This window comes from Neophocaena asiaeorientalis, unplaced genomic scaffold (assembly GCF_003031525.2).
Source record: "Neophocaena asiaeorientalis asiaeorientalis breed wild unplaced genomic scaffold, Neophocaena_asiaeorientalis_V1.1 scaffold118, whole genome shotgun sequence".
Classification (NCBI taxonomy): domain Eukaryota; kingdom Metazoa; phylum Chordata; class Mammalia; order Artiodactyla; family Phocoenidae; genus Neophocaena; species Neophocaena asiaeorientalis.
In genome coordinates this window covers 9,181,545-9,207,189 of record NW_020175528.1, presented here as the reverse complement: position 1 = coordinate 9,207,189, position 25,645 = coordinate 9,181,545, and the positions used below count along the sequence as shown (strand labels likewise).

Here is a 25,645-nt window from a genome sequence, read left to right as displayed (position 1 = left end):
CATTTGTTTTAGAGGACGTTGCAGCATCCTCTAGATTTCATGTCCTCCCAGGGACCAGTAAAGAACACATTTTGCTGGCTGAGTTTTTTGAGCCCTTGATACGTAAGGATATATAAGATATGCGTAAGATTCATTTGATACAGACAGTGAGAAGCAAAATGATTTGTTAAAGAAAACTCATTAAATGCTTTCCTTCCTTCCTTCCTTCCTTTTCTTAGTCGTTTATGCCATGAGTAGTTTTTGATTATCTGCTGTGGGTCTTGCATACTCAATACAATATTGGAACTACTGAGAACTTGAAAGCTTATTTAAAGTCTCCTTCAATTTCAACACCCTTTAAAAAACAGTCTCATGGGAAGGAAAAATCTAAATGCATCCTGTAGAGAAAATATTCCATACCATTTCCTCTGACCATTATTCCAATCTTTATCCTGCTTCATTCTTTACACAGAGTTCCTCTGCAAGTCAGTGGGAACTGCGTAGCAGGGCTGCAGGCAGGATGTGCCTCAGAGCGGGAGGAGAAAGAGCCCTGTGGTTGGTCATCAAACTAAATTTAAACCGTTATTTGGAGCGACTATATAATTAACGTGGGGTTAAAAAATGAAAAATACAGCTGCAAGGGTAGGTTTATTCCTTTAATAAGAAAAGAAAAGTCAGGAGGGATGAGAAGAAAACAAACACAGTGACATGAGGCATGCATTCTCTTTCATAAGAAGAATCAAAGATAGTTTCAACCTAATCTTTTGAGAGACAGTAAATGCCTCTCCCTTCTGGATTAGGCAGATGACAGGAGTAACAGCACCGCAGCTGGGAGTCTCCAAAGCTGACAGGTGCTGGATATAAGATGCCCCAGATTGTCCCGTGAAGTGTAGACAGTGCTCGGGATGACAGGCCCCGCTTGATCTGTCCGAGGACAGAGCTGCTCCGTCTGTTGACGCTCGTTCAGGGTCCCCCCACCTCGCTCAAACAGCTGCCAGAGGCAGCCATGAAATATTGCTTAATTATAGAATTTCCCTTGATTCTCTTTATCCCTTCCTTCTACTGCTCCCCCCACCCCCCGGCCCCCTTGTGCCCCTCCGTGGTTCACAGCACCTTTAGGCTAAGCACTCAGAGGGGTATTATGGTGGTGCTTTTTCCAGCTCACAGTTGAGGGACTCACAGATGTTCAACCCTACACTCTAGCTGTGGAATTATTCTCGGAGGCTGTAATTAGCAGTTTTAGGTTCAAAAGTGGAATGCAACATTATTTTTTAAGCAGGAAGTGAGTTTACTTGGAGTGGGGGAGGTTAGCTTTTCTCATTCTTTCTCTCCTTTTTTCTGATTGAGAAATAATGCTTATTGTACAAAATGGAGGAAGTATCAACAAATCTAAAGATATGAATGAAACCTACTTCCCCTTATTCATATGTATCTATATTAACCAAAATAGGATCATGTTCACTTAGCAATATATTGTGAACATCTTTCCAGTTTAACAAATATAGATCTGTGTCATTTATAATGTCTGTTCAGTCTTCCATGGTCTGGCTGAACCATCATTTATTTAAACATTTGACACATTTAAGACATAAACAAAACTGCAATGGACATCCCTGCACATACATTTTGCATACTTGTTGTATTGGTTTGGAATTATGCTTATGATTAACAGGGATGTGAAATGAGATTATTTATCTCTAATGTTAAGGTAAGGTGATCAAGGGCTGATGTGATGGCTGCACAGGTACTTGTCTTTTTCTACTTTGTTTTTCTTAATGAGTGGCTTTCATTCCTCATGATTTAAGAGGGCTGCTGTAGCTCTGGCCATCACATCCACATTCCAAGCTGGAAGAAAGAAGGGTGGAAAGCAGAAAAGCTTGTGTATCCCTTCCATTTAAAAACTTCCCCAGAATTTCACACAGCACTCTGTTTAGTGTCTAGAACTTAGTCTCTTGGCCACACTTAGCACCCAGAAGAGAGGGAGAGCAGATATTCAGAAGCAGCTGGCCATCTCTGCCGTATCTCTCTAACTGTGTCCTTGGTATGAGCTTCGCGGAAGTGGAGTTTCTGGTTCAAAGCTTTTTAAAGGGTTTTGTAATGTGCTGACAAACTACTCTCCAGAAAGAGGTTACCGAGTTAAGTTCAGTAATATGCAAGAGTGACCCTTAGTGAGGCTGTGGGTTCTTGGGTGAGCATTTTTAAAGTTATTTTCCTGAAGCTGTGTTCTTTCTTTTGTTTAAATCACACATTCTTCAGAGGGTTGATGTGGCGGGTGTTGATATATTTATAGTTTTTTCTTCAAAATTGATGTCTGAAAAAAAAAAAAATTGATGTCTGTACAAGTAGAGCATTCCTTCCAGATATTGGAAGGACATTTGGCTGAGAATTCAAACGCTGTTCACACGTTTCCTCCACTTCTAAGAAAACGTATTTGGAGATTGAATTAATAAACGAACCCAAGTAAGGTGGCTCCCTCCCAGTCTGAAAAATTTCCCTGCCAGTTAAGTAAAAAGGCACAGTGAAGAAGCTGTTCAGCCCACGTCTGTTCAGATATATAGATGTTTGATTTCTGTCACACTGTGGCATGGCCATCAGTAGCTCCAAAAATAAAGGAATCTTCTGCTTGGGGTTTCCTCCTCTTGGCTGGGGTCTGTTTTCTCCTTCTGTGAAAGGATATTAAGGGTCATCATTATTGCCAAATTTTTATTGCTTTTGTTTAGATATTAACAAACTTGGTGTCACTCTGTTTCTTAATTTGTTTATTCAGATATCTTAGCCTTTTTTTCCCCATCTTTCTTTGAAAAAAATACGATAGTTGGTGAATCAGTAGGTGACAGTACCTTGTATATTCTTACAAGTTTCCTATAAGTTTAAAGTCTTATCAAAATTAAAATTACATACACAGAAATAGATGTTTTTTAATATGAGAATTAATACCAGCCACTTTAGTGAAGAACAGTGGGGTTTAGATGGGGAAATAAGTCATAAAAAATGGAAACAGATCCACAGTTCTGTTCTTTGTTAAATAGAAAAGATTAAAGCCATATTATATTTTTGATTACCATCCACCTGTGGGTACAAAGCTAACTGTCTTTGGAGTTTGCATGAACCTGTTTTGTATAAAACTATAGTACTTTTTAGGCTACATTTGTTTTTCCATTTTGTTGAGTCACAGAAACTTCAAGTCTTCTTGCGTTTCTGTACCTAATCTGTACCCCTACATTTTGGGGTGAGCTATGGGGGTGAACTCTTGTCACCCTGTAAGTGATTAAAAAACTAAATTAGTGTAAAACTTCTTGAACATTTCTGTTAGGAAGGATGGAAAGCCATTAGATACTCTTTTTCTAGCATTCAGCCTTTTGCTTTTCACTTGAAGCTGAAATCCTTTCTACTTTATACATGAGGCTGAAAGTCTTGTGCTGACATGGGATGCTCATCCCTGCTAAAAGTGCCTAATGAGGGCACTAGAGGAATCTCAGCTTTGGCCTTTTCTTACACGGGATCTGAGAGTTGTTATTATTAGAATGTAGGGTGGCAGGAGGAGTGGTGGTGAAGGAGCCACTGAGACTGGGGGTTTGCTAGTTCTTTTGTGTTTTGATTATGTTTTTGTCTCTCGATCAATTATTAACTAGCTACTCTATGTGAAATCAAATAAATCTGTAGGTTTTTCAGTGAATGGATGTCCACTCTTATTTTCCCCCATTTTCTTGGGTTCATTGTACCCTAGGGTGTTTGCAGATTTTTTTTGCATTTGAATTCCTCAGATCTTTGTAAAAAGTTGGGATACATTTTCATGAGAGAAAGAAGGAGAATTAATATTTATAGAGTGTCATGTGTGTCCGGCGCTTATGAGTGGGTGTTTTACTTTTGTTATTGGATGAAATATTCAAAACAACCTCATGAAAGGATGTTCTTATGCCTGTTTTACAGTGGAGGAAACTGAGGCTTGGAGATGCTAAGTAAAGTTTCAGTGGTCTCTTAACTGGTTGATTGCAGAGGCAAAGTTCAAAGCTACTGCAGTACTGCCTCATTTCGGTGATGCTTTCAACCAGAGATGCCAAGAAATACATGTAAAGAGACATTGTGGGCTGAGTTTACAGGAAACATAAGCAGTGTTGCCCGGTGATTATCTTCAAGGCCTCCAATGTCCCTCTCCCCTCCCTGCCTGGGAAGCCTAACTCAACTCTCCTTCTTTTGTCTTCCATCTTCCCAATCATTTCTTGCGAAATGGGATGCGGGCTGTGAAAAGCACCTCCAGCCTTTCTCCAGACTGGGGTTGGGGTTCGTGCCAGTCTTTTCTCTAATTCCATGTGTCTTGTCTTTCAAACATGTGCAGAAAGTGACTGACACCCAGAGCCCAGGGTGGCTCATCCTCTTCCCAGAATTAAAAAAAAAAAAAAAAAAAAAACCAACAAAAAGGGATTGACTCTCCCCACATGAATAGAGGAGAAACTAGACTAACCCAAAAGAATTTTTGGTTTTTAGGAGGTTTTGCCCTGTTTCTTTGGGCAAGTGACATTTAGTTCATTTGGCCCCATTAGAAGAAGCTGTGTGTCAATGTCCCATTTAAGAACAACTGGAAAAACAACACGTTGAAACACGTGTTGGGCACAGAAAGCCTGGAAAAACAACTTTCAAAGTATTTGAGCACTTAAAGTAGCTCGGTGGTTTAAAAAAAATTCTTTAAAATACTGATCGTGAGATTAAAGCTGCTTCCCAGATGTCAGATGCAGCTGATATGGGGAGCGTATCTAACATGCAGCTATCAAGACAGAATGTCAGGCTCTGGACCATTTATAATAACAATAATAATAGGGGCTGTGCTCTGTTAACCTCCACACCACCCTTTATTTCATTGCCACTAGCCACCTGATTGCCAGCTCCTAGGGCCCACGCTAGATCATCTTCTGTTCCGTCCATCCCAGAGGAAAGAACACTGCAGGCATTCAGGACCATGGCATGAATTCAACTCTCCATACCTACCAAATCCCAACATAGGTATTTGGGGACAGCATCACTTCATCTGGAGCTTGGCTGTAGAAACAGTACCATGTCCTAACTCTGGAAGGATCCATCTGTGTTGGGCTTATTGAAAGACCTTATAATATACACAAAGCTTAGCAGACTGTACATTATGGGCCATTTAAAGGATTTTCAGTGGTAATTTTCACCACACTCCACATTTGCCAAAACTGATTTTGGAACTGAATCCTCATGGAAGATCCAGTGCCAGTGTAAATGCATCTTGTTGAACGAACTGAATGAATGGATGAGTGCCTTTCACTTCCTTTGATAATTCTAGAATTCTCTATTCACTTTTTCTTCATCTTTTCTTCAGTTCTCCTCATTCCCATCCCGTATTTTTGTTTGTGAAAAAGGAAAAAGTGGGAAAAGAGGTACCAAGTACATATTTTATACTTGATACCTGGAAATAATAAAATAATAAAGAGTGGTAAAATAAACTCTTACATTGTTGTTTGGTTTCAACACAAGAAACAACGTGATTTATAAATCTTTTAATATCATTATTGATCCTGATATGAAAAGCGAAAAAATAGGCTAAGCGTTGATAATACAATTGCAATACAGCCAAAGTTCTTTAATCGGGTGCTTGGCCAAAGGCAAACAAGCAAACAGAAACGCCGTCCTTTTTCTTCTTGCTTTTTTTGGGAATAGGAAAAATGAGGTGAAGCAGGAGCTGGCCCAGTTTGCAGAGACCAAGTCAGCTTTGCCCCGGTCGGGTGGCGTTGGAGACCTCCGCGGAGATGACGGGGTGCCTCACACAATAGCTCAACCTACGAGGTGAGGTCAGTGAGTCACACCTTGGGGCTGTGTCCGTGAGTCACCCGCTTCCCAAAGAGGCTTTCTCCAAAAGTGGTGTATTCATAGTGTCCCCTACTTTCCCGCCCCAGGGACAAAACGCTGGTAAATAAACCCCTGTAGGAAGGAACTACGTATATTACAGCCTCACGTGGGCTCACTCTGCACTTCGGGGCTGACAGCAGCTCTGCCTGACTCAGCTTCTGCCCGGGCCGAGCAGGTTCAGGAATGAACTTGCAGAAAAGCTGGTAATGCGCTGTGGATAGGATTCACGTAGATAGATGCCCACAGCTGGCCGCGGCGGAAGTGCCCGCCGACCTTTCACGCTGCTGCGGCTCCTACTGCTGCTAATTTAAACACGTAGAGACTTCTTGGCACTGCTGGGATGGAAGTCGAGGATTAGAGCCTGGTAGTTAAAAATACAATCCCTGCCATTCATTCGGAATTCCAGAGAACTCGGAAATTTTTTGAATTGGCAAGTGAATGGTAGAGACCGGAAGCGTGCACCAAAATAACGCTTCTGGTCTGGTATCATCTTTTATTAGAGGATCCTAAAAAATCCCCTACTTATATATGAGTTATTAGTCCTGTGTCACAGACTGCAGCTATGTCTGATGAGCCGCCGAAGTGAAAATCTGACCGGAACCTTTTAACTATAAATTACTTGTGGTTTCAAAGGATGAACTTTCTCAGCCAACACACTTTTGTTGTGTGAACAGTCACCTTTATTGTACGACATGAGAGAGTCGGTTTTTATAGCTTTCGGACTTAATCTGTGAATGATAGGAATGTTTTGCTAATGGATGTGTCCGCTGGGTACATTTGCAGCCTGACTTTTTACCTCTTTGTATCTTCTATTCTTATGAATCGGGCTAGCAAGGGGTGGTGATGTTTAAGATTTGGGCAGAACAGAATAAGAATTGTAACCAATTGTAGTGCTGTGAAAGCTGCTTTGGGACAAAGAATCATCAATTGGGGTGACAATAGGAAGGATGGCAACTTGGGAGGGAGACAGGTGGCTTTAGAAAGAAAATAAAACATTAGCTATGGATCTGTTCAGTCAGGTGGAGAGCCAGCACTTTATTTCCGATTGTCAGTATATTCAGGAGCCAAATTTCCCATGAACCAGCTGGGCTGATAGGGTTAAACAGAGGGGAACAATTTACTGATGGCTACTAATCAGATCGGGTTGCCAGTTTAAACGTGGGCTTTGAGCTACCACTGCCGTGGGGCTCCCACTGTGATCAGCTCCCACTTCTCTCTGGGTTTGGTGACAGCAGAGGAACTAAGAAAGAGTGTGCCTCTGGGCCTGGGAGAATTAGTAAGTGTGTATTCCAGCTGTCTTTGTTCTTGTGGTTAAGACCCACCTCTGGTGTCTGTCGGAAGAGCTAAGTATCACTGGCAAAAAACAAAGTGCAACAAAAGGCGCCACTCAGAGGAATGCAAGGTATGAGTAAGATGTGATGTGTCATTTCCTAGGTCTTGAAATTTAAATCAGAACACGCTGCCTCCATGTTTAATGTGATTGAAACACAGGCAGCATTTATCCCTGAAATACAATCTAAAAGTAAACCAGCTTCTAGTGTTTGCATTTTAATTCTAATTGCAGAAAATTTTCAAAACTTTAATGTGAGTCTTGGGCAACTCTTCTTGCCATCTGGTATAGGCTTAAACATTGGCATAATATTTGTTGTCTGCTGACAGTGGTTCCAGTTTCCTTGGCAAGCCCTGTCTGGGAAATTATCAACCTCATGCAAATCTGTGTCAGTCTTCATTTTTAACACTGATGAGTTTAATTGAACTGGTTCACGACAAGCAAGCTGCAAAGCTATTTCAGTTAGCAGTTTTTAAGCACATAATCTTCAGTGTATATATACTTTTGTTAGAACATTAAGAGGGTGGTGAATTGGCCTGGTAAGTCAAAAAGAACTTTAATGTCTGATTTTTAAAAGTAAGATAATTTACTTTTGCCCTCGATTGGTCTTGTGAATATTATGGGGGGTTGCAGGAGTATTGTTTTTCAAGTGCCTACAATGTGCAGGACACCTTGCTCCACCCCTAGGGTCCTATCTGTCATCGAAAGAGCTTATGTTCCATTGGAAGAGAAATATTAACACCCCCCAAACAAGAAAGAATGAGGGGAGAGGTTAAAGAGAAACGGGGATTGGCCAGGGGATGAAGCCAAGCAGCGCTGAGTGTGAGCTGAGTTTTGAGCCAGTCAGCCTTGGTTTTATGACCCCAGGTTGCCTTTAAATTCCCATCTCTTTGGTGTGGTTCTCTTTAACCACCTAGCTGGGCCTGGGTGGTAGAAAAGAAGACGCTGCTTCTAAGTCCTGCCCTAATAGCTCTGTTGAGTGTAGGGAGCCCTAAGTAATTTCTGACACTAACTAATGTGAAACTCTAATATATTAGGAGAGGAGAAGGAGGAAAAAGGCCAAACACTTATATTTGGAAATGAAATCTTTGCCCATAGAAATGAGCAAGCAGCTTATTATGTTGCTACGAACTCTAAATTCTTTCAAAATTAAGCACTTAGAATCATTCCTATTTTTATATCTCTGTATGCTTCCAGCAATACAAAATGGATTGCATAGGCCTTCTCTATTTCAGAAAGTCTTTGTTGTGTGGCTTCCTTCCATAAACTTAGTGTAATAGGTCATGAACTGGAGGGTAAATCCGTCCAAAAACACCAGGCCTTTTCCTGGGCTGTAAGAAGTCGGTGGATTCTATTTTTACAGATAAGGTTTTATCTTTGCCTTTCATGGTTCTGCTGCCAGTCAGGATTTTATATTTACAAAATGCTTTTCATTTTTATGCCTACCAAGTGCACGCGCACGATAGATACACAATCCACACTTGTTGAATAAACTTGAACCAAAGGTTGCCAGCCTTGGGCTGGAGGCTGGAGCTGCCTTCTGGGGATTTATTTGCTGAGGAAGTGAGCAGGGGAAGCCCAGTGAACTGGTCATGACGTTGGCAGGTGACTTTGGCGGTTACAGGTTTCCCAGAGCAGACCTTTTTCACCCTTGCAAGGAGGAACCGGAGCATTTGTTGGCTTTTTTACCTGTCTCACGGATATGGGTGCTGAGACTAGAATGGGTTAAATGGCTTGTCCACGTAGGTCACACAGGGTCAGAGCTACATGAAAACTCAGGTATGTGTGACTCCAAGCCTGTGGTCTTTCCAGAGGCCATAGTGCCTCATGCTGTCTCCCAGTAGGCTGTCAATGGCCAGGGGTGGACTAAGGATGCAGGGGTGACTTGGATCCCAGCTGTCCTTGGGATGAGTCTGGAGGTGGGTTAAAGAAGGGATTGTCAGATAGGGAGGGTGGGGAAGGGATGGAGGGCAAGAGGAAAACCTGAGAGACTGGAGGGGAAGCCTGGAGGCCATTGCCCTCATCAAGGTGAAAGGTCACGCAGGGGGCTGGAAGGGAGGAAATAGGAGCTAAATTAACAATCCCCTGGAGTCCGATGGGAGGGGCCAGGCCGATAGGAGAGGGTGGTAATGCTGCCCCTCCCCACTGATTTCCATGACATTCTAACCCCCAACATAGAATTTTCCTAATACATAAAATGACTTTCTCAACTTGTGTCTTTATTGAAGAACACATTAATTCCAGAAGGAAAAATTATTTAACACAGCACAGTTTTCCATAAGCTACCACTTCCAGCCAAATATCTTCTCAGATAAATGCTGACCTTTGTTGCCCCTGGGCAAAATGCAGGTCCTCAGAGCTGAGGCTCTTTGCCAACCTGGACATCACAGACCCTGATGTGGTTGGAGGTTTGTCCTTTATGAGACTGTGAAGAAAGGCAGTATGGGAAGTAGTGGTCAAAGGGGCCCCCAAAGGAGGAGGGGGCCTGATTATCTTTCTTTCAGGTACCATTTCCACTGCACACCACCCCAGGCCTCCATGTGAAACCCTTGCAGACATTTTTTTTTTTTTTGCAGTATGCGGGCCTCTCACTGTTGTGGCCTCTCCCGTTGCGGAGCACAGGTTCCAGACGTGCAGGCTGAGTGGCCATGGCTCACGGGCCCAGCCGCTCCGCGGCATGTGGGATCTTCCCAGACCGGGGCTCAAACCTGCTTCCCCTGCATCGGCAGGCAGACTCTCAGCAACTGCGCCACCAGGGAAGCCCCAGACAGTTTTAAAGTCCAGGAAAATTGTGTATATGTGTGTGTGTGTCAAGAAGAGTTTTTCTTTCTCTTAGAAACTGTCATTCTTTTTTCTTTATAAAAAGCATGGGGCCATGTAATTGAATCCATTTCCCTTCTTACTTTGGCCACTCAAAAATAGGAGCCAAATCTGTAGTTTATCTCCAGTAACTTTTTAGTACCTATGACCTGCATATCCATGCATCATTTTCCTTTTTGTCTTTTTGCACCTTCATGAGTGTTTTTGTTTTTACTTGTTATGAAAACAATGCATTATCACTGTTAAAAACTGGAAAGTACAGAAGAGTTTAGATAAGGGGGAAAAAAAGCTCCAGTGAACATATTACTTGCATATATCACCATAAATACTTGGTATTTATTTTCTTTTTTTGTTCCATTTTCATATGAAAACTGTATAGAATGTGTGATCATAGAATACACACTAATAGGCAGATTGAATATACATATGTAAGTATATATAAATATATAAATTTTTAAGAGAAACTAGACTTTTAAAACAGCAGACTTCTTCTTCTTTCCTCCCTCCCTCCCTCCTTCCTTCCTTTCTTTCTTTCTTTTTATCGATTTTTTTTTTTTTTTTTTTTTTTTGCGGTACGTGGGCCTCTCACTGGTGTGGCCTCTCCCGTTGCGGAGCACAGGCTCCGGACGCGCAGGCTCAGCGGCCATGGCTCATGGGCCCAGCCTCTCCGCGGCATGTGGGATCTTCCCGGACCAGGGCACGAACCCGTGTCCCCTGCATCAGCAGGCAGACCCTCAACCACTGTGCCACCAGGGAAGCCCTGTCGATTTTTTTTTTTTCTTTTTTCCCTTAGGCATTTTCTTGAAGTGGACTCTTTAAGGGAGTGACATCAGGGAGGGGTGGGAGTAGTAGGGAAGTGGGGATTAATCTATCTAAACTGTGGGTCCTGGCAAACAGTAAGGCTGCACTGAGAAATACAAGAAAGGAAGTGATTCAGTAGCTCAGAGAAGGAGCAGAGATGAGACAGCAGTATGGAATAGCGGGTGGCTTATCCTACGTTTGGGAATGGGGTGAGGGGAGCTAAGTGATTTGAACAATAAGAGAATTTAGTTTTCAAATCAAACCATGAGCAGTGGATTAAGTTCTTGTGAGCAGTGCCCTTGCCGTTAGCATTCAGACCAGGAGCCGCCCTGGACATCACATAAACTGAACTTTAGAGCAAAGCTGCCGTGGGGTCGACGGATGTGCAGAGGCTGGGAGTTGGAGTGGCTTTCTTCTCAGAGTTGTTTCAGAGCAATGAGAACTGCTCACGTATGAAAGGCTCCCTCTTGTACTCAAGTCTTTGGGGAATACAGTGAGTGACACTTTTAATTAACAAATTCGCTGGGAACAAAACTCCTTTAAAAGCGTTGGCTGGGTGTGGAGTTTGAAGGGTGGGCTGCGGAGACTCCCACGGTCCTGGGGGAGTTCTGGGGCTTGAAGCCCCGGCTGAGTTGTGCATCTTTGGGGTCGGATCTATCGGAATGAGGGCCAGAGTGTTCCCCCAGAAAGCCCTCACCTCTGTCCCAGGGGATGGAGGCTGGCCAGCCGTGGTGGCAGTCCTCAGGCAAGCTGGGGTCCTCTACCACTTTGGGTGTGGGCCTTTCTGCTCTCCCCAGATTTGGGAATCCCAGCCCACTTGTTCAGAATGGGAGGGGAGGGTGGGGGACTGGCATTTGGGAATGCATCATTCGGGTTCCTGTATAGTTCCGACCACTGACAGATAGCTGAGTGTCTGTACACAGCAGCGTCCTTAAATGTCTTCCACTGTACGGTGTATGTCACTGCGTCTCACCGGGGCTGCACGCATGCTACTTCTACCACAGTATCGATATCCATGGTGCCAGAGGTTCTAAGAAAGGCTCACGAAAGAGAGAATGATACTTCCCCTCCTGGTACCACAGTGGAAAGTATTTCTGTAGGACGTGCCTACCTTGGGAAAACATGTTTTAGTAGTAAGAGTCCTGAAGGAATAGTTAGTCAAAGGGTTTCTTAACTCATTACTTTGCTAAAGGGAGCTTAATTTTGAAATCCTCACCAATTGTTTCCTCACTTGGAAGGCCTGTGACAGACCCCCTGAGGCTGGCTATGAGTCTTCACAAGACCAAAAGTTGACAAAGGATTTTATGCAAGCTTTGAACAGAATTACAATTATTAAACTTGAAGGTGTAACTAAGACAGTTGTTTCTTCCTTTAGGCTTAGGTAATTGACTTTCATCTCTGTAGTTCAGCCCCCCTACCCACCCCCCCGCCCCGTTTGTGTTTTTCTTAACAAAATCGTCTTGGTTTTTAATTTTTATTCCTCCCGGTTTATTTTTGATTATTTTTTAAAGACCACGGATGGCTCCTATGAAACTCAACAGTTAAACTTAATTTTGCCTCCTTTATGGAAGCTGACTTTTTTTTTTAATCATACTCATTTTAAAGGCCTTCTTGGGAAAACATCCAAGTTTTCACTCAAGGCAATGAATGAGCTCCCCATGGCAATAACTTCCAGTCCGGGATGAAGAAATCTGAAGAAGAATTTTAGCAGTGGCAGTATTCAGATGTGAGGAAGCAGAAGCAAACTAAAAGAAAAATACAACTCCAGTGTAGGAGATGGCACTGATTTAGGATTTAGCCTAATGATACTAATAGTGGTTTCCTAAGCTACGGATTCAAAGGAAGCCATTGTTATTCAAAAGCAAGGTGTGTTTGAAAGGAGCAATCTCTCTCCTTTTCTCGTGGATCCAGAAAGGTCTATAGTGTGTGGGGTTGACGTTGCCCTTTGGTTTGGGAGAGACAACCTAGTTACAAGGCTTGGAACAGAGGACTGACGTTCAGCTTCTGCTATCAAAGTTCGTTGTCCTTGATAAATACAGAAAGATCTCTGATACAGTTCATAAAACAAGAATTGTGGCACCAAATGAGTATGCTTATCTTTAAAAGAAAAATGTAATAAACTCTCAAAAAAGAGTTTATGGAGTGGCACAGGGTCTTTAAGGCACCAGAAGTGACTTAAGGTGTGGTCTGGAGGGAGGCAGACAAAGCTAGATGTCCCATCCATCTTTTTTTCTTTTCTTTTTGGTTGCACCGCGAGGCATGTGGGATCTTAGTTCCCCGACCAGGGATCGAACCCATGCCCCCTGCGGTGGAAGCGCAGAGTCCTAACCACTGGACCACCAGGGAAGTCCCCCATCCATCTTTCTACGGACACATTGGAAACTCTGGGTAGAAGCTGATGTCATGCTTGTTTCTCTGAGATTAAGTTGTAATAACAAACCCTGGAAGTTGTATATGACCAAAAGTCTAATCACATCTCCTCCCTCAGAAACCCTTATGCCTCAGCATCTGGGTTTCTCCATAATCTGGCACTTCCTACACTTATTTCCTGCTACCCTGTTCTCCAGCTACGCAGTTGGTATCTTGCATGGTAGAACATAAACTTCTTGAGGGTTTAGGTATTACCTATGTGGACCTCACAGTGTCTTACCCTTTGTAAGAGCTCAGCAATGTGATGTTTATGAGTTTGGTTTCAAGGGCCCTGTCTTTGGCTGAGGACAGGTGGAGGCATCCTCATTATGTCAATTATATGAGCTGGGAGAGTGTGGGAGGGCTGGCAGGCAGGAGCGCAAGGTCCGGCTTTGCGAGAGGAGTTTGCACTGTGGTATCGCAGTGCTTGGATGGTAGTGAGCACAGGGCGTTGGAGAACGTAGGCTCCTTGGACCGTGGGGAGGAACGCTGGGTCTTGTTCATCCCTGGTAAGGCAGAAAATCCTTAAGAGGGTGTTTGCACATAGGGGCAGCTGGTCAGCTAAGTCATGGACTTATGTTCAGAGAGTCCCCTGCAAAATCCCCAACGTGGCCCAACTTGGATGGAGGGTAAGTGGGCAAGCCTGACCTTGGCTGAAGACAATGTGTCAAGCTCGTATAAGCAGATCCTAAGGCAAGAAGAGCCAGCATCATTTAACTGTTGTGTTGTTACTGGTGATGATGACATTGATAACGCTAACAATGAAAGAGATAATTGTTTTCCTTCTTTTAGTCACATAGAAAAAATCACCACATGGCAAGACCCTAGGAAGGCGATGAATCAGCCCCTGAATCATATGAACCTCCACCCAGCTGCCACTTCCACACCAGCGCCCCAGAGGTCCATGGCCGTGTCTCAGCCGAATCTCGGTAAGCTTTGACCTGAGCTGGATAAACAAGCATTCAACCGAGGGCCTCTAGAGCTCAGAAGCAGCTCTGGTTGCCTCAGTGCCTACTCACACGCCCAGGTAGTATCTTCTCCTCCCTCTTGGCTGCATTACCCTTTCACTGCCCTTGCCTTCTTTTCTTGGCCTCTTGGCTACACAGTTCATGACACTGCTACCAGGGTTTACACTACAGCTCCAGCATCCCCTCCAGTTGTATTTAGTGAAGTTCTTTGAAAACTCACTTAGGCGTCCTGTCTTCATCCAGACCAAGGCAAGAAGGGCCCCTTTCTGTGAATTTGGTCCCTGAAGACTGCCAAAGTGTACAGTTCTGGCCTCAAATCTCTTTGCTCAGCCCCGCCCCCCAACAATGTGTGATTAACACCAGACTAGGTGTTTTCTTGCCTTATCTCATTCAGTCCTCACAAAAACCCTACAAGATGTGACAGTATTCCCATTTTATAGATGCAGAAACTTTCCCAAGTCCGAGCTTGTGGGCTAGTAGAGCCAGAGCTGGAACTGAGGTTGGGGAATGCATTCAACCCTTACATAATCTGCGGGTGGCTTCTCCCCACACCTGCCCTAGGATAGGACGGCTCACATTTCACTTCATTTTGAATAAATGTGATTTTAAACTTGAGATTCGTTTCTGCTAATTGCCTTTACTTCAGAAGAAATACAATTCTGCCCACTGGGGAGAATCAGATGTGAATGAATACACTCCAGCAGCAGAACCAGTCAGCTTTTGTTAGTCATCCTCTCCCACCCCCAAAGGCTAAAAATAAGAGGGCCAATTTTGAAGTTTTTAAAAAAGATGGTGCCGTTTTCAGGTAATGTTTCCATTTAAGATCAGATATCCAGATACTGCTTTATACACAGAGCAGAATTTTAGAGAATGAAAAGAATCTCCTGTTGGATTTTCAGGAATGAACAGGATAAAAATGGAAGCAGTTTCCTGGACACCCTTCCTTTATAACTGTGGCTTAGCCATGGTGAGTATGGACTCAAGGAGACCTGAGTCAGTATATTCAAGTAAATATATTGTCCCTTCTTCCAGGAAGTCTGGATCTACCATTTTAAAGCTTGCAGATGTAAAATATATACAAAAAGCAAACGACTCAGAACAACCTCTGTTGTGTTTCGTATCTAAAGGGTAGATCAAGGAAAATGGTACCACTGCTTCTACGAGCAGTGGTGAACCAAAGCTACCCATGAGTCACTTGTCCCCAGTATATAAGAGGTCAAGTAGAAAGCAGATGCGAGTGTAGCAAGGAAACCACAAATCAGGTAGCATTAGACTAGTGTCTTTATCCATTTAATTTTTATTAATTTATTTAATTTTTAGGTAGCATTAGACTAGGGTTTCTTTAGCCATTTAATTTTTATTAAAAGTTCTAAAAGCTGATTATTAAATTATTAATGTTAACTTTATAACCGATTACAATTGGAAAGGATCTTTCATGGACCTGGTTAAAAAAATTCAAACACGTTTTTCAAAGGGGTGTTCAAAAAGTAAGTCTTCCTCTGATACCCATGCCTCAGTCCCTTGTATGTTGCCTGGAGTCAATCAGTGTTTCCAGTTATGTGTATGTTTCTTCACATAAATTGCTAGCACGTTATACCCACTGTTCTGCACCTTGCCTTTTTTTGTTTTTTGCTCATAATATATATATTTATTTATTTATTAACACCTTTATTGGAGTATAATTGCTTTACAATGTTGTGTTAGTTTCTGCTGTATAACAAAGTGAATCAGCTATATGTATACATATATCCCCATATGCCCTCCCTCTTGTGTCTCCCTCCCATCCTGCACCTTGCTTTTTTTCTACTTCTATATCCGTATACGCAAAGCTGCCTCATTTTTTTTTAATTGCCAAGTAGTCCAACATGTTGATATGCTATAATTATTTAGCTAGCCTCCATCTGATGGGTATTTGGGTTTAGTGTGTTGGTGGTGTACCCAGTATTGGAGTGAAGATCCTTGTTTGTGCTGTTTCATGTACTTTCCTTAATTTTACAAAATTGCACAACGAGTAGGAAGTGGACTAAATTAGAAGGACTTTGAATGCTAAAAGCTTAATACTGAAGGCACATGTGAGTCTGCCCTCCCCCCATCCCCCCAACGCACTAAAAGCCCAATTGCTGGTAAAGTTTATCTAAAGAAATTGTAATCTGAATGTCTGAAACAAGTTTACCTGTGGCTGAATAAAATACCTTTTTCCAGATTTCTAATAAATCGGGGCAGTAAATTTCTCAAGACACACATTCTGGGGTTTTTCCAATAATATTTGAATATTTGCCCATTACAAAATGCGTTGCTAGCCTCTCGAGAATCACAGATGTGTCCCAAGTTTGGAAATATAACGGGGAATGCAAAGTAAGCTCCAAAGACTGGGGGTAATTTAGAGAGTCACAATATGGTCCTAATAATAAATGATTTACTCAGAGTATTTTATTTAAAGCTATAGCTCTGCCTGTAGTTTATACTCTTTATTATCAACCTTTAAAAATAGAAAGAGCAGATCTTTCTACTTTTTTTTGTTTTTGAGGTTTAGTATGTGGTATTTTATTTTCACTATTTTAGAAATAATAGGTGTACATCTGTGTTTACATATATTATACCTACGTCATACATTAGCATATATATGTAAACATATAAAGTCAATATTTGGAATATGATTCAAAGCTTCTATGTCGGTTTTACATCAACTGCATTTTTTTTTCTTTTTACCTTTTAACCAGAGAAGATCCTTCTCCTCCTCCTACTTCTTCTTAACTCTAGAATTTTGGTCTTTTCAATGGCATACATCTGACAAATAAGTGAACTTAGGTGATGTGTCCCCTTCACTGATAGATATTTATGTACAAGTGAAAATGATGTCAAAATGCAATGAACATTACCGTCAGGTGATAGAATTAGTAATAAGCTAATTTTATATATTTCTGGAACTATGATATAATCAGTGACATAGCAAAACACATTCAGCAATAAATCTTATATTGTGATTCTGTGTTTTTCTGTGTGTTAGTGATGGACTTGGGAGTCGGACTGTCAGACTTTGAATCTCAGCTCTGCCTGTTGGTGACTCTGTTAAGTCACTTAATTGTGCCTCAGTTTCTCCATATGTAAAATGAGGATTATATTTATAGTGTGAGGAGGTTGTATGAGTTTATAAGTAAAGTGCATAGTAGATCCATGCCTGGCATGTAATGAAATGTTATGTCATCATTGTTCTTTGTGGAAAGAAAAGTTTTATTTAACTATAGAATGTTAGATTTGAAGACAATTTCATTGTTCATCTTAAAAGCTCTCATAAAAAAATATTTATTTCAGGCTGGTTAGTGTGCAAAGAGCTTTAAATTAGGAACTCTGTATTTTTTACTTTCAGTGAGGATAGCGCCCCCTGGTGGGAATGTTTCAGTCCTCCCGGTCCCCCCCGCTCACCCCCGAGAAACTTATTGTCAGTGGCTATCTTATTTTTTCAGTAGCTCTATTCCTGAAATGTGGGTTGTAAGGCAACCCATATTTTAATTGGGAGAGAAGAGATCCATCACTCAAAGGCATCCTGGAGTGAGTGACTTTGTGAAAGTCATTTTGTGAGTGACTTCGTGAGCATACTTTTGTCAGGCTGCCTCAGAATCCAGTGAAAAGGCATCTATCTCTTGGTAGGATGGCAGGTTGGCTGTGTATCTAAACTCACTCGCTTTTCAAATGCTGAAGTAAAACGAAACAGACTCTCAAGGGGTATTTCAAATAGCTCTCTCCAGCTTGGTCTAATTTATTTATTTATTTTTTTATTATTATTATTATTTTGCGGTACGTGGGCCTCTCACTGCTGTGGCCTCTCCCGTTGCGGAGCACAGGCTCCGGACGCGCAGGCTCAGCGGCCATGGCTCACGGGCCCAGCCGCTCCGCGGCATGTGGGATCTTCCCGGACCGGGTCACGAAACCGTGTCCCCCGCACCGGCAGGCAGACTCCCAACCACCGCGCCACCAGGGAAGCCCCCAGCTTGGTCTAATTTTTAACTGAAATTTTTGTTTTTGTATTTACCAAATCGGGTTGTCTGTCAGGTTTTATCCAATTTGATTCTGTTTGAGCAGATTGGTCCCCTTTGCGTCTGAGTCCCCGGAGATACCCAGTGAATGGAAGAAGGAAGGTTTTGGAGAACTTTAGATAGCGAAGAGGAGAGATTACCACTGGGCGGAGGCCGTATCACTTGGGGGCTGACAACTTGTTTGAAATCCTCACTGTTACGTAACACAGTGAAGGGGGAAAACTACTATAAGTGTGAAAGTTGATTTTTTTTGCATGACACAAACCAGGTGGGATCTCATATCTTTTAAGTGGGTTGTTGGTATGATTAATTACTTTTAATAGCCACTAAATTTTATTGAAGGAGGGGAAAAAATGAAACAAACAGGAAAATAAAAAGGACTCTACACAGCCCATATTATAATACATAAAACAATGGACTCGGGGCAAATGGAACCTGCTAAGGAAACCAGTTAGGTTGTTAGGGCGGTAATGCGGGTGGTGTGGTGGGCAGGGACCTCTTTGTATAGTGGTTAATGGGAAGACCTGGAGTCAGAACTGAGTTTCTCTTGGGTTAGACATTTACTAGTTTTGTTTATTATCTAACCTGGGTCTCATTTTCCTTATCTGTAATATGGTGATAATGATAGTCTCTTCCCCATAAAAGTTTTGAGTATTTAGGTATTCCATGCCTTGGTAGCTGGCATAGAGAAAGCTCCCCAAGAAATATATTGTTGTAACTATTATTATGAGCTAGTAGCCTGTTTTTTCCTCACTTTTCTGGCCTGTGTAGCCAGAGGAAGAGCCTGTGGTGTGTGCGATAGAAAGCCATCCTCTTCCTTCTCCCTCAGGAAAAGCCAACCTCAGTTCCTGCAGCTTTGATCTTTTGGACACTTTTGCTCACATGTTGCGAAACTAATCTTGAACCCCAGGCAGCGACTGTGAGAAACACGCTCGAGCCTGGGCTCGTTCATGAGCAGAGGCAGTTTGGGAAGGGCAGGTTCACTTCGAGCCCCACATGAAGAACCTTTTCCTTCTGCAAGTGTGATGGTGTCAAGGTCTTCCTATCTCTCAGCACACGAGGACTGAACTCGTACAGTAACTTAAAATCTCCCCATATTTTAAAATGTCTTTGCAGAGAGAAAGTGACAGACAGTTTTGCCTTTTTGGTGATAACCCTAGTGATCATCAACCATGGTGTGCTGGCCTCCTGTCACACATTAATGGACCTCCTTGTTGGAATGAGACCCTGACCTGGGGTGCCAGTATCCTCCCAGACAGGACAGGAAAAATAAAGACTGTATAACAACTTCACCAGACTGCCAGCCCTAGCCAGTTAAGAAACCGCTGGTAAAGTGCAGCCAGAGTGTATTTTTAATGCTATAGGAATTTTTAAAATATCACACACTCCCCCTTTGAAGATGTGCCATCCATCAGGCCAGAGTTTGTCCTCCAGGTCTATCTTGATCTGTATTTCAAATTGTAAACACGTGTGGTTTTCTTGCTTGCTTTTTTTTTTTTTTTGCAGGGTATGCTTTTCAAGACAAGATGGAAAATCTAGTCTCTGCTCAGTTTGCAAAGTTGGCTCCTTTGTCCCTCTAGGAAGTGTACAAAGGCACTTGAAGACATTTTATCAAAAGCAAATAAAATAGCTAAGGGACACCGCAGCCTAGTGTTGCTGAAAGCATGTAGAGAGGTATCCTGAAAGTTTGCTGAAAGTTAGATTTATACGTAGGCTATCTTATTTTTGTCTTTTTCCAGTAGTTTCCTTCTAATCAAATTTATTTAGTGAGCTTATGGCAGACACATCTGGCTACTGTGATTTTTCCAGCTCTGATGTTCTCACTACTTTTTGAACTTTGCGGTTTCCGCAGCATGAGTTAGCCTAACGCACACAAGCACATACACACACAAACCCAAAGACAACTGAAAAACCTCCACCCTTAAGGGGGAGGGTGGTGGTGATGGGGCGCTGGTAAGAGTGCTGTGGTGGGAAGTGGGTCTTTACGGAAGGGAAGGAAGACTTGTGGGCACAGGGAAAGGGGAAGGGGTTCTGGTTACAATGTTTTTTTGTTTTTTCTTGATTAAAAAAAGAGAGAGCAGTTTTCTAAATGCTGTAGAAAATCAGTATGATTTTCTTAGAGAGATTTGGAGGAATCCATCAGTTGTCAGAATTTAGTCTGTCGGCATTATTGAAGACCACTCTTCAGCATTTCCTAAAGGAGATTCATTACAGTTCCTACCTTTTAAGGCTTTTAAAGATTATGTGAAATGGGGGCCAAACACAAATAATTAAGTCAACTGATTCAATTCTTCTTGTGCAATAAAGTGGTACGTAATAGTCGATAAAGAAACGAACCTTGTGTTTTCTGCCTATTGGTGAACCTTGTGAATCTCTCATCTATATCAGACATTTTAAAATATGGGGAGATTTTAAGTGACTGTTAAGTTAATCTTAATGCATATGCATTAAGATTATGTGATGAAGACTTATAGATTTTATTACACAAAATTTAGAAATTTAGGTAGCAAATCTCCTCTTTGATAAGAAGTCTTAAGAGCCATGAAAACTGTTTGATGCCAAAATTTTCTGAGGAAAATATCCCCCAAGGTACAATTCCCAAGTAGTTGCTAGATGAACACTTTGGAAAACTGTACACAAAGATGCTCCCCCCCACCATTAAATGCCTGCAATATGAAAATAAATATATCTGTAACTAATAGTAGTTATAGGACTATATGGCACATGGAAAACTTGATTATATCAGTCTGATTTGATAAAGCAGGCAAAATTGTTTATACTATGATTATAATTTTGTTTTCTAAAAAAGACTTTGTTTAGATTTTCTTTTCCCACAAGACGATGCTCTCCACCTGTGTATTTCTAGGCCATGGCCAAGTGCATTATGCATCACAGGTGCACCACTTAGTAGAATAAATGTATTGAGTAAATCCATTATGTATTTTTAGATGTTCATAGTGATTACGGTAAGGCTTTTGAATTGGGGGTGGTCCCCTTAATTTTCTCTGTAATATGGTGATATTCGTTTTATAATAGCCGAAAGAAAAAATAAAGGAGAGCCATTTGGTTGGTGTCTTGAGCTTTTTATGGTGGGAGAGGAGGATGGGGTGTAGGGAAGAAGGCTCTAGGCCCAGTGTACAATAGAGACAGAAGCATGAATCGTCAAGCTTCTGCAGCCGAGTCTACCTGTGGCAAACAAGTCATTCCCTGGTCTCTAAGATCCGTGTTTCTTCAAGTGGAGGCCCAGGTCTGGCACGGGTCGGATTCCTTGGGCCATTTGTTACACACACATCTTCAGAGTCCAGTAGGAGCCTGATTGCTCCCCTAAGAACAGTTATGTACAGCTGCTGGGAGAAATACTGCCTGGACCCCACCCCTGCGAAATCCTGTCTCAGACCATGTAGGGTGGAGTCTAGGAATGGGTGCTGTTTTCAAGTGCTCAGATACCTCTGGTCACCAGCCAAGTGCAGGAACGGCCATGGAACTCTGTGCCTTAGCACAGAGATTGGAAACTGCCATCAGAACAACTGGCAAAAACGCACTCAGAGATCCAGTCTTTAACTTGAGTTACCTGAAAAGAACGCCGAGTGTGCTCACCAACTTCTTTTTTTTTTAATTGAGGTGTAGTTGATGTATAATATTGTCTGAGTTTCAGGTGTACAACAGTTACAATTTTTAAAGATTATACTCCATTTATAGTTATTTTAAAATATTGGCTCTATTCCCTGTGTTGTACAGTACATCTTTGTTGCTTATATATTGTATACATAGTCGTTTGTACCTTTTAATCCCCTACCCCTATCTTGCCCGTACCCGCTTCCCTCTCCCCACTGTTTGTTCTCTGTATCTGTGAGTCCTGTTTCTGTTTTGTTATGTACATTCATTTGTTTTATTTTGTAGATTCCACGTATAAGTGATAACATATAATATGTATCTTTCTCTGTCTGACTTATTTCACCAACTTTTAACTGATTTTTGCCTGAAAGAGACGTTTATGGTGACATTGGCATTTGTCACTTTGGCACTTGGTGTCAGTGCACACATGAGCTTTGGGTATGTGAATGCTGAAGCCACTTTCCAGAGAGTTCTGACCCCAGTCATACCAAGTAAACTTCAAAAACCAGGGGAGACGTTGCAGTTTGGCAACTAGATTATTGAAGTGTATTGTCTAAATTCATAGGGTCAGTGTATAAGCCCATCTTGAACTTTGCTAGCTGAGAGCTGACCAAAGAGTCAGGCCTCTGCAAGCTTAAAGCCCTGAAAAATTCTGGAGGGGCACCCCATACCCCAAAGAAGCACAGAGTCTCTTAGGAAAGAGGTAAAGACCAGGTCAAGCTTTTCCTCATTCCCTTCTTTGTGGACACGACCTTCATTTACTTATTTATTTTTAATGGAGTCTAATCTCTTCACTAAGCTGCGGGCCTCTGTTTCGAGAGTTTTAAAAATAATTGGGACAGTTTTAGTACTATCTGCTGGCTGACTTCCAGTAGTTTGTCCCCAGGAACTTCCTTGCTATGGAGAATGTTGCCCAGTTACAGTTTTAGGCAGAGGGATTCTGGGATGGCTTGTCCTTCGGCCACTTGTTCCAAAATGATAAGTGTTGAGTGACATTTGGACACTTTTCTTTGATCTCCTCTTTGGGGCCCCTGGTGATGTTGTCCCCACCTGATCATCGCCTCCCCCACCCTGTATCAACTGCAAGATTGATTTCTTCTCCCTTGCTGGAAGTCTAAATTTATTCCTGGGGTGTTTTGCAGTTGCTGGTGGTCAGGAACAGCTGTTCTGCCACGCTTCACTCTGGATAATTCTCTGTGTTGAAGTCAGCAAAATAATACCATAAGAGAAGCCAGGAAAACAAAAGCCTTCATGGTCTTTTCTCATTACGTGCACTGAAGAGAGGAAGATCAGCCATCTCCCTGGTTTTAAAAAAAATAACAAAATGCAGGAAAAATTAAGATTCGAAAACATATTTGAGGCAGCAAGATTCAAGAATGTTATTTTCGGGGCTTCCCTGATGGCGCAGTGGTTGAGAGTCCACCTGCCGACGCAGGGGACACGGGTTCGTGCCCCGGTCCGGGAAGATCCCACATGCCGCGGAGCGGCTGGGCCCGTGAGCCATGGCCGCTGAGCCTGCGCGTCCGGAGCCTGTGCTCTGCAACGGGAGAGGCCACAATAGTGAGAGGCCCGCGTACCGCAAAAAAAAAAAAGAATGTTATTTTCCTCCCATGTTATATAATTACTACTTGGTCACTGTAGACAATACTGATCAGCAAAAAATGAGAAAATAAAAAACACTGTAATCTGACCGTTCAAAACCACACTAACATTGTCTCGTATTTGTCTTTTTTCAATACAAATGTAAACAAAAGAGGTTGGAGAATCCTCTACGTTCTTTTTTGTAGCCTGCTTTATTCACTTAATATATCATGAGCATCTTTCTGTTTCAATAGATATTTTTTGATTAGCTGTTCTTATTGGAAAAGTAACACAAACATGGTGAAATTTTCAAACAGTCCTAAAGAGCATTCAAGAGAAGTAAGTCTCCTTCACACCAGGGCCATCCGCCCTTCTCTTCTCCCTAGGGAAACCACTACTACCAGCTTCCTCAGTACCGCCTTCCCTCTTCCCCCGGTAACCACGGGGGATTGGTTCCAGGACCCCCACTATACCAAAATCCAAGGATGTTCAAGTCCCTTGCATAAAATGGTGCAGTGCAGTCTGCCGTCCGTATCCATGGTTCCGCATCTGGAGATTCAGTTTCTATCCACAGTTGGTTGCATCCGTGGATGCGGAACCCATTGATACAGAGAGCCATCTGTATTCCAGAAATACTCTACATACATACGTGTGGTTGGATGTATGTGCCTTTTTAAAACTTAACATATCTTAGAGAGCTTCCTAAATTAGCACTTATAGATGTATTTATTCTTTTTTAGCAGTAAATAATATTCCATTCTACTGATGAACCATAATTATTCAACCGGTCCCCTAGGCTGGATATTTAGGTTCTTTGCTGATTGTTTGCTATTATTGAACAATGCCACAATGTGCGTCCCTGTATGTAAATCCTTGTGCCGTATGCTGTTTATGTATAGGATAATTTTGCAGAGGTGGAATTCCTGGGTCAAAGGTTATGTGCATTTAAAGTTGTAATAGATGTTCCACTTCCCTCCAAAAACGTTGCACCAATTTACACTCCTGCCAACAGTGTATTAAAGTGTTTCTTTCTCCCTGGCCAATATTATTCTTACTCTGGCCAATAATGTTCATTATCAAACATTTTAGTCTTTATAATTCTGATAGGTACAAACTAGATTCTCATTGTTTAGCTTGTACATGTATTTAAGTTATGAATGGACTTGGGCATATTTCTTTCTATACACCATTACATCATGTTAATGACTGTACAATATGCCACTGTGTGACTCTACCATAATTTATTTAACCAGTTCTTTTATTGAGGGACGTATAGATTGGTTCTATTTTTTATTATGATAAATGATATTGCGGTAAATATTCTTGTACATAAATTTTTGTGCCTTCCTTAATTTCCTCATTTTTTCCATTTTCTTTGGAATGTTAATTTGTTAGGAAAGTATGAGAATTCCTTTAAAAAAAAATACAATTTTGACCTGGTTTACTTTCATCGAACTAAGTAAGTAGTTGTCTGCAGGTCCACTGTGTGTGTTGGGGAGGATTTGTTTGGGCTGCTACTTTCTTTTACAAAAAAATGATCTCAGGTTGCCACAAAAAGTGTATTTTTAGCCAGGCACCTAGCTTTCCCACTAGCTCTGGTTTTCAGCTTGCATATCCATATGTTTTTGACTAAGCCATAAATGGAAGTTTCATTTGAAGTTTGCTTCCCAGTACATGTCATGCATTTCATTCCATATTATTTTCGTCCTTTTCCTTTCCAGTATTATATTTCTCAGGCACCAGTGAAGAGTGAGCTTTCAGTTTTGCCAAGAGTTAAATATTTGCAGAGATGGAAAAAAAATAAAGGAAAAAAAAGGAAAATTAATGTGGCTGATTTAGTCCTGGCTCACAAGACTTTCATATAGCTGCTTCAAAGCTTACATTTTAAATATCAAGAAAAAGATTCTATTTTCACTCTTATCAAGTGCCATAATGCCTGAATTAATTAGAATGGAGCTATCATTTCTCCCCAGATGGAATTGGATCATCCCATCCTAGCAAAATGAATGCTCAGGGCAGCTGCAAATGAAAGCTCCTTCTCCAGCCTCCACTCTGCCCTTCTTAGCTTGTCCAGTTTTCCTTTTATCGAGAAGGCCAACATGGAACAGTGTCTTCACCTCTGATCCTGGGAAGCGAGGGCCTTTCATCCCAGGGCCTCAAGCTTTATAGTCAGCTAACTCTTGGAGCCCAGGTTCTACCCAAGAAAACTTGTAATTGTTTAGTTCAGCGTCTTGTTGTTAGGT

The 25,645-nt window shown here is 41.9% G+C and overlaps 1 protein-coding gene across 1 annotated transcript in view; it reads left to right on the top strand.

The window, feature by feature from the left end:
• WWTR1 (WW domain containing transcription regulator 1) overlaps positions 1 to 25,645 on the top strand; it is a 131,641-nt gene that overhangs the window by 65,045 nt on the left and 40,951 nt on the right. Inside the window, exon 3 of the mRNA XM_024769138.1 lies at positions 13,997 to 14,133. Coding sequence (XP_024624906.1) covers positions 13,997 to 14,133 — 137 coding nt within the window. The remainder of the gene's footprint in view (positions 1 to 13,996; positions 14,134 to 25,645) is intronic.